The sequence below is a fragment of the Panicum virgatum genome, chromosome 5K (genome assembly GCF_016808335.1).
Source record: "Panicum virgatum strain AP13 chromosome 5K, P.virgatum_v5, whole genome shotgun sequence".
In the NCBI taxonomy this organism is placed as follows: Eukaryota; Viridiplantae; Streptophyta; class Magnoliopsida; order Poales; family Poaceae; genus Panicum; species Panicum virgatum.
Window position 1 is genome coordinate 24,653,636 of NC_053140.1, and position 11,258 is coordinate 24,664,893.

At 44.7% G+C, this 11,258-nt stretch overlaps 1 protein-coding gene across 2 annotated transcripts; it reads left to right on the plus strand.

Annotated features, from left to right (window-relative positions):
* Positions 1-249: 249 nt before the first annotated feature.
* Positions 250-2,471, plus strand: LOC120706980. 2 transcript variants are annotated; one of them, XM_039991734.1, is made up of 2 exons: positions 250-769; positions 1,795-2,471. In XM_039991734.1, the coding sequence occupies exon 2, from the start codon at positions 1,821-1,823 to the stop codon at positions 2,247-2,249; it is 429 nt and encodes a 142-aa protein (XP_039847668.1). In that variant the 5' UTR covers positions 250-769; positions 1,795-1,820; the 3' UTR covers positions 2,250-2,471. The 2 variants fall into 2 exon arrangements, with proteins under 2 accessions (XP_039847668.1, XP_039847667.1); XM_039991733.1 differs by having other exon boundaries at positions 268-791.
* Positions 2,472-11,258: the final 8,787 nt, after the last annotated feature.

The following is an 11,258-nucleotide window of genomic DNA, read 5'->3' on the forward strand; positions in this document are numbered from 1 at the left end:
ACTCGTGGAGCTGATGAGTTGAATTAAATATTGCACTGCCCGTATGGCCGTCCGCGGGAGAGGGAGGCCGCCGGGTGGTTTTGTTTTTTTCGTAGATGGTTCTACATGAACGACGCGAACATAGTGGACACCGGATGCTGGTTTTGTTTGACTCGTGCTGTGAGAACAATTCGAACCAGCCGCTGGAGCTCGCCTTAGTTGTGGATTTGTGGATTTAGTTGCGGTCAGGCGTGTTTGGATGGTTAGAAACGGGCAGAATTGGAATGGTTTCCAGGCCGACCTGTTTGGCTGCAGCAAGAAACGGAAAGCGATTCCACTTCCCCTCCGACTCCCCGCTCCTCATCCCCGACCCTCTCGGGTCGCCTCTCCCGAAGACATTTGTGAAGCTGCGATGGGGGCTAGGGTTTCCTAGTGCCGCTTCCCTCCATCGCCGCCTTCGCTCAGCGCTCCGCTCCACCCGGACGGTAGATCGAGTCTTCTCCAAGTCAAATCACATTTGGATCTCTAGGCGTGCGCGAGGAGACAAGGAGCGAGCAGATCAGCACCGCACCTGCTCCTGGGCAGCGGCGAGCAGATTGGCACCCTCCTCCCCATCGGCGACTTCCCTCTCCGTCGGGCATCAGCGAATAGGGGCCGTTCCCGTCCGCAGCTTCACTCCCCACCAGGGATTCGACACCGTCTGCGCCTCCTTCCCGTTCCGGTGTGAGCGTCACTGAAACAGCAAGATCGGTGCCCCGACGTCCCATCGACGACCTCCCTCAACCGCACGGTCTCAGCTTCGTTTCCACAACGTCAGAAACCCTGCTGCCTGAATCTTTTTTTCTGCATGTGAACGATTCTTCCATGTCCAATAATGTTTGAGAGATAGTAATAGAGTTGTAGCAGTAGCAGGTACTTGCTCTCCAATGTATGGTACAGATATTAGTAGAGGTGCAAATTGTTCATATGTGCTAGTTAGGTTTTTTTTTAATCTAGTTCAGATGTTCAGATAGTAGTAGAGGTTCAGATGTGCCAGCTTATAACGCTAGTATATAGTTCATTTGTGATGGCTAGTAGTCATCTCTCTTTTTTCAGCTTGGTGAATTCTGTGCTGATCATTGTTTTTTTTGGACAAATGCATAACTTGTGTGTTATATCTGAAAACTTGTGTGTTATCTCTGAAACCTTGTGTGTTATTCTGAATCATTTCAGGTACCTGAATATATACTTGTACATTTTTTAAGCTAAGTACAAGGTTCCGTAGGATCAACAAACTTATCTTGTTATGTAATTTAAGATACATAGAAGCTTGCCATAATTTAAGATGACAATTTAATACTTTTAGGCTGTGCAGAATTTATGTATGGTCTCCTCCTACGTATACTTACAGCATTTCTTTTGCGCTTTGCAGACATGATGCAAAGCGGACCTTTAGGCTTTGATACTGTAGGTGTACTTCTCTGTGACAGTGAACTAGTGATTATTTTCAATACTTGATATAAAGAGTCATAGAGCCATAATGTGATACTTGGTGCCTTTTTCTCCTTGGCATGTTTATAGAACGCCTAGTTTGTGCATCTGACAATATCTTATAACTGCTGATGATAGAAACAGGATGCAGGATTATCTGCCACATATCAAGTAATTGTGCAGTTGTGTTTGCTGATTGATTATGTTGGGTCTGCAGCACTGGGGCTAGGCATTCGCAGAATCAGTCTATCCGGACCTATTTTATTATTTAGCATGCCATGTTACTGCAGGCCTATCTGCACATATATGGTAGTTGTGTTCACTGCTTTAATTTCATTTCAACAGGAGAGGCCGGGGTTTGGCCTGAGAGAATGCAAGATCCTAATGGCGACGATTTCTCTGCCCCAAAGTTGCACAAGAAGAAGGTTGTATACCGGCCGCTTCCATCAGGCATGCTGAAGGGTGAACCTGAACTGCTGCGTAGAGAGGTTCCGCATTCATCAGGCATGGTCCATAAGCTGCCCAAAAGAAGCTTGAAGAGTGAGCGCCCTGCCACACCTCCATCTGACAGAGGGACTCCTGATTCCCTGCCGGACTCTGGTCCTACCGATGAATATCGTGCGCTGCGGAGGAAATACATGATGCTGGAGGAAGAGAACTTTGCCCTGGACCAAGAACTGAACATGGAAGATGAGGAAATCAAGGCACTTGAGGAGGAAAAGCTTGCCCTTCTTGATGAGCTCGTTGTCTTGGAAGGCCTTGTTGAGCCATCGCAGCTGCAGTCTCACCGTAGGCCATGAGTGTAGTATTTTGGTTTCTGACTTTCTGTGATTGCTGTCGTTTAGTGCAATTCAGTAACCGGTACCTGTTAATACGTTCTGGATGTAAACATTGTGGTTGAAATAGCATAAACCTGTTATGAATCGAAAACCCCTTAGATTAATCCTAGCAGGGTCAGCTACTTGTGTTTTGTGTAACATGATAGGGTATTACAATCAGATGAAAATTTGGTTGCAAGGGTATTTCAGTGCTTATGAAGCCTGCTTGGCTGAAGTTGAACTCATGATGCAGAACAGGAATATCTGGGTGGTGACTACAGGGAAATATTATGGTTTTGATACTACTGTCACAATCTGAGTTACAGTGAATTAGTGAAAATTTTAGATGGATCATCACGGGATAATTTGTTTTTTAGGGAATGAGATGATTAGGGCGGGCACAAAGAACAAGCACTATCAGTGGTTACGGGAAATGTCTTGAGTCAAGCAAACAGAATTGAGAAACAATCTCATGCTCTATTGTTCCTCAAATTAAGCAGTTCTTGATGTTTAATCTAATGAATGTTTATAATGGTTGTTTAATTCCATATATGTTCCAGATGGAAAGCTCTAATGAATGTTTTCCAATCATCAGTTCTGCAGGCAATTCACGGTTCTCATTGTTGTGACTCAAGAATCAATGTAGAGTGAATTGGCCGTCATTTTCATTGATCATTGGGGTCTATTTATAGATTACAAACAGACTTCAAAGTCTTCTCCTTTTCCCGCTCAAAGGCCTCATGCTCCACGAATGCAAGATCGTGGCTTGTCGGTCGTCGCCCACATCGCAGGGACAAGCGTGAGGCTTGACTGTGCGTCATGAGGTGGGAATTTTGGTCTTGTGTTTATTTGAACGGGTGAGACCACCCCTTGATCGAATCCAAATTTTGAAATTAGATGAATCTGCGTTTAGCATAAAAACCCTATGGGAAAAAATTGAGATGAATACTCTATCATAAACTCATACAGTTTAAGGAGTATTTTATACCCTTCTATTATCTCCAGAAAAACTCTGGTGGGGAAAACAAGAGATAAGACATAAGTAATATACTTATGTTAACATTGCCTCATTAAAAACTTTATATGAGAAAACCTTTATGGGAAGAAACTCATAAAAGAAAAGAGTTCAATGTGATGTGAATAGAGCTATTTCTCAAGAGATACTCCCCCCTAAATCTTGCAACTCTTGAAGCCGTCTCATACCAATCCCTCAAGCACATTTTTTAAATAAGGAGGCTGGTAGAGATTTGGTGAAAAGATCGGTGAGGTTGTCACAAGATTTTGTTTGTAAGACATTTATTTCCCCACTTTGCTGAAGCTCATGTGGAAAGAATAACTTGGGAGCGATGTGTTTGGTCATGTTACTCTTGATATAACCTATCTGCATCTGTGTAACACAAGTTGTATTATCTTCATAGATAATAGTGTGTGTTTTCATGGAACCAATTCCACATGATTGTTCAATGTGGTTTGTCATCCTATGGAGCCAAATGCATTCACGTGGCTTCATATAGTGCCATGATCTCAAAATGATTTGTGGATGTAGCCACAAGTGTTTGTGAATGGCCGTTGCTCCATGAAGGAAAACGAACCCTGTTTGTGATCTGGCATTGTGGGGACCAGATATGTAGCTATCATCTGTATATCCAACCAGACTGGAATCTTGGGCTTTCTGAAAGAATAATCCAAGGTCCTTTGTACCATTTAGATACCTAAGGATCTGTTTGCCTCCCATCCAATGGCGTTTTGTTGGAGCAGCACTATGTCTTTCCAATAGGTTCGCTGCGGAAGCATTGTCAGGTCTGGTTCTATTTGCAAGAAACATTAGCGCTCCAATAAGACTGAGGTAAGGGTATTCAGAACCAGGTACCTCTTCTCCTTTCTCCCGTGGTCCAAAAGGATATTTCTCTAAGTCCAATGACCGAAAAGCCACGGGAGTTTTAGTTGGATATGATTTGTCCATATTGAATTTCTCTAATACTTTGTGGACATAGATGGATTGATGCACCGATATTCAAAATTGAAGGTGCTCGATTTTCAAACCTAAGCAAAATTTGGTTTTACCCAAATCCTTCATATCAAATTCCGTCTTTAGGTGACTGCAGGCTTCATCAATATCCTGAGTGTTGCCAATGATGTTCAAATCATCTACATACATGATGCAGAATCCCGTAGGGGTTCTTTTGATGAAGATGCACGGGCAGTCATCAATGTTGGAATAACCTTTTTGAATAAGGTACTCACTCAGCCAGTTGTACCACATTCTTTCTAATACTGATATTTTAAGCTTGAATTCGGTATAGAGATTCCATTGGGAACCTTCATGTAAATGTCTGAATGCGGTGCCCCATAAAGATATGCGGTCACGACATCCATCAACTTCATAGATAGATGTTTTTATACTACCATAGATATTTAGTATCAGAAAGTAATTCCACTCATTCACTCTGTTCGGCAGCTTCAGCAGCCTCCAGTCCAACAGTGTTTTTCTCTCACCCAGCTCCAGCACCAGCATCCAGCCACCAACCAGCCAATAGTATTTTTCTCTCATACCACTCCAGCCACCAGCTCCAGCTCCAACCCAGCGAACAGAGTGAATACTGGTGAGTAAGTTTCATTGAAATCAATGTCGGGTCTCTGCACGAACCCTTGTGCTACAAGCCTCGCCTTGTATCTCACCAACTTATTTTTCTCATTCTGTTTGCAGACAAAAACTCATTCAAAACCCACAGGAAAGGCTTTGGGAGGTGTAGACATTACTGATGAGAATACCACTCTTTTTGTGAGGGGGGCCAAACACGCTCAGACATTTGCTACAATCGTACAATTGTTTTGCACTCTGCCATGGATTTAGGATCTGGATCATTTTGAAGGTTTTCAGCAATTGATGTCGTGAAATATACGTCGACAATTGTAGTCTTTCTATTATTTGATTATCCAGATTCAACATAATTAGTGGAAATTTCTTGGACCTCCTCCGACTGTTTAGTATTTCCCAATACAACATTATCGGGGTGTTCCGATGTCCCATCATCATGATTTGTGTGCACTGTTGATGTGGGATGTGGATTTGGTCTGTCCACTTGGTGTCTCTCAACTTTAGGTTGAGCTGCATTCACTGTTTCAGAGGGTTCATTCCTCCATTTCCTAGTGCGCTTACGAGAATTCGGAGCCTTAGGAGTAGCCGTACTTCTACCTTTCTCTTGTTGAGATGGTAGCTGAATAGTTTTATTTGGTAACTCTATTCTTTCCGGCGCATTCCTTGCTGGGAATGATGATTTTGTGACACCTTTGGTGTTGGTAAATGCATCTGACAGATTGTTTGCAATGTGTTGCAACTCAATAATTCTCTGAACTTGCAGCTCAGTTTCTTTGTTACGTGGATCCTCATTTAGGATGTCTATGGCATCCCAATTTATTTCCTAGCATTCAGTATGATACTTGAATTCTCCACCTAATGTTGAAAAATGATCTTCATTGAAGATACAATCTGCGTACCAAGTGTTGTTAGTCCTTAGCCTAATAGAATAAATCCACAAGCGTATGGAAACCGATGTAGCTTTCACCTTGGAGTATTCCAGAGTATCGTATCCACGAGGAACGAGAAGTGTACTAGTAGAGAATCTTGTTTATCCAGGGGATATGACCCGAGTGAAGAGGTACAGAGAAAAAAAGGTAGAGCTGGTCTAACATCATCTTGCTAACAACTCCTAACAAGAATACTTGACTTATGCTCTAGTTCCTTCGGCGGCCTCAGAGAAGGACTAAAACAAAGATGAGAAGGGAGTCCAACGACAGTCGGCAACTACTGCTACAAAAACACCCGAATATGGTGGACTACAAAGGACGAATAGAGCTATCACCACCTGCCGCCTACCACTGTGGTGGTGTGGGGTGGAACACAACCCAAGGTAACTATCTAGCTTAGGCACCGCGCCTACGCTATTAAGTTACTGACTTCCGCCTCACGCTAAGGCTAGAAGAAACCCCAAATGGATAGAACTTGCTACCCACGCAGACAATGGATCCCACAACTAAAGAGACCAAGTATTCAAGTACTAATAAAGTAAAGGAGAGAAAGCAATGTTACCGACGAAAGAGGAGGAAATTACTCGAACTGAAGCTTCATTCCTCGGAGGTACAAAGTTGGGGAGGGGCTGACACTCCGACTCCTCTCCGGACTCTCACCTCACATCTCTCTCCCAATTTTCTAAGATATATGGAGCGTTACGCTTCGCCTTGGACTAGCTCCAATTCATCATGCTTTGGAATGGAGGTAGGGGCTGCCTTTTATAGTGCTTCAAGGCGGTGCTTGAGCCAATGTGTGGCTTGTACGCTGGTACATCAGTTGCTTAACTTCCACGCGAAGGATGGAGATGAGAGGCCGAAATGTGGGGCCGGCCGGCCTCTCTTAGTTCGGCCGGCCTTTCGGTGCACCAACTTTTGATCGTACGCCCAATATTACTTCATGCAACGTTGGTTGGAGTAACCATAAATCTGGTTGGGTCCAAACGACCGAAAAGTGAGGCCGGCCGGCATTGTGTGATGGACGATATGGTGTTGCTCTTCCAAGGCGGTTTCAAGTCGGTTGGATATTATCCATATGGAATGTGGGCCATTCAATCTTTGTGATAAGCTCATCCAGCCCTCCACTTGTCTTAAGCTTCATCCAATGGTTAGCATTGATTCTCTTTGCGTTTCTTTGCATGTAGGTGCAGGTTCAACCTTGGATGGTGTTGACGGCCATTATTTCACATTCTGACCGTCAACTTCTCAGGAATAAATTGAGCTTTATAGTATGTTTCATTCATATTTTATTTAATTCTAATAAGTTCCATCAGTTTTGAATGAGTTTTGATTTCAGGAGAACACATGCCAAAAGGGGACAAAATTGGGCAAAAACCCAGGCTGACCGCCCTCTCCTAGGTCGGCCGGCCTGGCACCTCTATAAATGCTGCCACGTCTTCAATCCAGGGGCAATATCATGCACTCAAATGTCTCTGAGCCGAGGATTGGATGTCGGTTTGATCGAATGAACCGAAAGGCTTGCACAAGGATCAAAGCACCCACAATTCAGTGCATAGTCATGTCCAAGTCATCAATCCACCAACCAGGGAAGATCACAAGCATACAAGTGTAACGTCGGTGCAATGGAGGGCCGAGAGGAGCTAGAGGGAAGCCGGTCAGCCTCCCCTAGGCCGACCGGCCTTGCACGTGCCCGCGTACAACTCAAGCAAATGTCAACCGACTTCAGAAGAAAATCAGAGCCACTGTCCAAAGGTCGGTGGCCACGTGGCAGGATCCCCAAGCCAGCCAGCTTAGGGGAGGCCGGCCGACCCCACTTGGCAGCCACTCAGGCTCTGGCTTCGCGTGGAAGACAAGCACACCGACTTCAACCGCTTACAACTGACGCCATGTACTTCACCTGCTCAGAACTGACCTTGGAAGGCTATAAATAGACCCCCATCCATCACTTGTAACACACACAATTGGAGCTCATTCTCTCTTCACTTTCAAGAGTAGGATTAGTAGTTTGGGAGTTAGAGTCAAGTCGAGCTTGCTCGGGATTCCGGAGTCCTCGGAAGTCTGGTATAGCTCTTGTATCCTTCTTTCGAAGTTATTAATATAAGTTATCTTATCTACTTTTCTGAGTCAGCTTTACTTTCCATTTTCTTTTATTTTCTCGAGACAGAGTGTTCAGCTCAAGTGCGGAAGTTGTATCCTTTAGCTTAGGCTAAGTTATCTCTCTGATATTCGGGAATTCATCTTATGGGTTTTCTCGCCCGGACTAGAGTATCTCAAGTTAGTGCTCTAGGTTGAGGGCCTCGAGAGAAATCCTAACACCGAGTGCAGACGTGGTGTCTGCGCTTAGTGTTAGCTAGAAAGTGTGTTCCACCCCACGGTACCATTGTGGTAGGCGGCATGTGGTGACAGCCCTGTCTGTCCCTTGTAGTCCACCACGTTCGGGTGCTTTCATAGCAGTAGTGCCGACTGCCGTTGGACTCTCTTCTCATCCCAGTCTGAGTCCTTCCCTGAGGCCGCCGAAGTAAGCTCTACTTTTCCGAAGATTAGTTAGATAGTTAGTCTGATCTAGAGAGGCTAGCTCGATAGTTTAGAAGTGTATCAGGTGTCTTATCTCGCTCGTTGTCCTCCCAGCTGCTACCTCTCTAAGGAGTTGAGTATCCATGTGTCACTCGGTCATAGACTGGCCACTTATCTTATCTCTATATCTGGCTTACCCCCGTCTAGTTAGTCGGTTGATTAAGCTAGTACAACTATCATTCAATTTATGATACTCTTTACCATAGTGCTTTTCTTAGGAAAAATACAATACTATGGAATACTCCATGGTGAAGTGCTACAGTGGTGATTCTGTGCGCTTGCAGAATTAATATTCTATTGGGGCATAAGAAACGCCAACAGATGGTCAGCCCAATCTTTGAATGGCCACTTCGAGAGCCCATTAGAGGGACATATGAGGCCTTTCGGTTTTAACTTGGCTTTGGGAATGTATCCAAGTGTTTGGGGGTCCATTGGTGAGGCCCCAAGGCTATTAGGATGAGCGGAGAGTCATTTGTGGGAGATGTGAAAGCATCTAGGCCCCTAATTCGAGTTTTGGCAATTAATGACAATGATTTGTGGATTAACAATTTCATTCAAGATAATGAGCATAGATTGATCCATGGATGAAAGGGATTTGGTTGTGAACGTGTGAAGTTTGGAGATGATATGCAAAGCTCGGGCTCAAGGCAAAGGTATAAAATAGGGCTTTTGTATTTTACTGGTCACAAGGCGTTTAGTGGATGAAAAGTGACCGGATTTATTGGATAGATAGCCGTACTATTAAGAGGGGTTGTGTACTCATGCTTGACGGGTCTTTAGTGCCATTTTGCTCAAAATATCTAGGTGCATGCATCAGGGCTAACGATGCTTTGACAAGATTTAAAAAAGAACAAGTTTGAGAGCTGACTGCACAAGCGCGGACAGTCCGCTCCGTAGAGCGCGGACAGTCCGCTCCCTAGAGCGCGGACGGTCCGCACCCGTACCAGAGAGCATGTTTGACTCTGGTGGAAATTAGATGTGACTGGCGGACAGTCCGGCCCAGGTGGGCGGACGGTCCGCCGCTCTAACTTAAATTGTACCAGAGAGGGTGTTTTCTCTGGTTGAGGCGATGATCTGTGCGGCGGACGGTCCGCCCCTGGGGTGAGGACGGTCCGCAGGCTATTTGACAATTTGTACCAGAGACATTGTTGTCTCAGGTGGTTTTCAAGGATGAACGGCGGACGGTCCGCCAGGGCTATAACGGATAGTTCTGACACGCATTAAATGCACTCTGACTCACTGGTTTATAATGGCGGACGGTCCGGTTTTTGAACCGCGGATGGTTCGCGACTTCGCAGAAAAGAGTGTAACGACTAGTTTTTTAGGGGATGTCTATATATATCCAATGGCTGGCCATTGGGAGGCTCTCTTGGCCATTTGGACTACATACTTGACACTATAGAGCTAAGGCATCCCTCTCACACACACTTGCTTAGAGATTTCATTCTTGAGAGTGTGAGAGCTTCCTAGTGCATTGCATCAAGAGTTTGAGCTTTGTGGCACTAGGGAAACTTCAAGTAAGCGTCATCGACTTGTTACTCTTGGGAGTTGCCGCTCCCTAGACGGCTTGGAGAAGAGGATTTCGTGGAGCTCCTCCAAGGAGATTGTTGAGGAGCCCCGATTTCGGTTGTGAGAGATCTTGTGCTCACCTCACCGGAGTGGTGAAGAGCAACTCTAGTGAAATCGAGGTGTGGAGTGGTTCCTTGATTCAAGCCGGCTCAAGATCAAGAGGTTCTTGATAGGGGAGCGGTTGATTCTTGGAATCCACCTCAATGTGGATTAGGGGTGACCGGCAAGTCATCGACACCACGGGATAAATTCGTGTGTCTTGCTTGATTACCTCTCTTGCTCACTTTAATTCTTATTTTTACTTTGAGCAAATTTACTTTACTAGAGCTTGATTTGTATCTTGTCACCCTAGGTTGCAAACCCATCTAGAGATAGTAGTAGCATGACATAGGGCTTTCTTTTGTTACTAATTAAATTTCTCTAGTGTTATTGGTTTTAGATTTTAAACCGCCTATTTACCCCCCCTCTAGTCGGTGTTCTTGATCCTACAAGATGCCAAGCCAGTCGGCATATGTCAGGCCGACCGGCCTGACAGGGCCGTGTCAGTGAACTTCCCGGAGGCATAACTTTTCCGTTCGAACTCCGAATTGGATCATTCAAGTGTCCGTTTAGATCATCTCAGAGAGCTCTTAAACATGGCGCTGTCAAATATGTGATTTGAGTAACTTTTGTACCATGTCCAAGTGTCATTTGTACCGAGATGTCTGAATGAACTTTCATTTGTATGGCCTCAACTGCTACTTCACCAATAATGGTATTTGTGCACCATATTACCTGTATTCCATGCAAAATATGGTGGGAACACAAAACTCGTGGAACTCATTAGTTTGAATAGAACTTTATATCAAAACTAGTTCAAGTTCCCTCATTAATGGCAATGGTTGGGGGCCAAAATGAGCGTATATGGCCGTCAACACACCCCCACGCTCAGATATTTGCTCGTCCCAAGCAAAGGTTAAGATCAATAATATTGGGTCCGAGCAAGAACTAAGGTAGACTTTGTTGCACAACTTCTCAAAGTAAATGGCTAGCATAAACTTAATTCCAAAACATTTCTCATACATGTGGGGTTTGAGGTGGCTATGATGCTTGCCTTCGACGGTTGAAAAGTGGAACAACTCGAATGAAGGTATGACCTCCCTCTTAATCAACCATACTTGGAGTTTTGATGATATTTTTTTCCAAATAAACTCCTTAGCTCATATGGTCCTCATATGGTACTCTTGAATCGCTCATGTGGTAACTTCATTCCTCACTAAGGCCATTGGCCAGCCTCTCACTACACTCTATAGGCTTATGTGGAGCTCGGGTAGGGGAAAT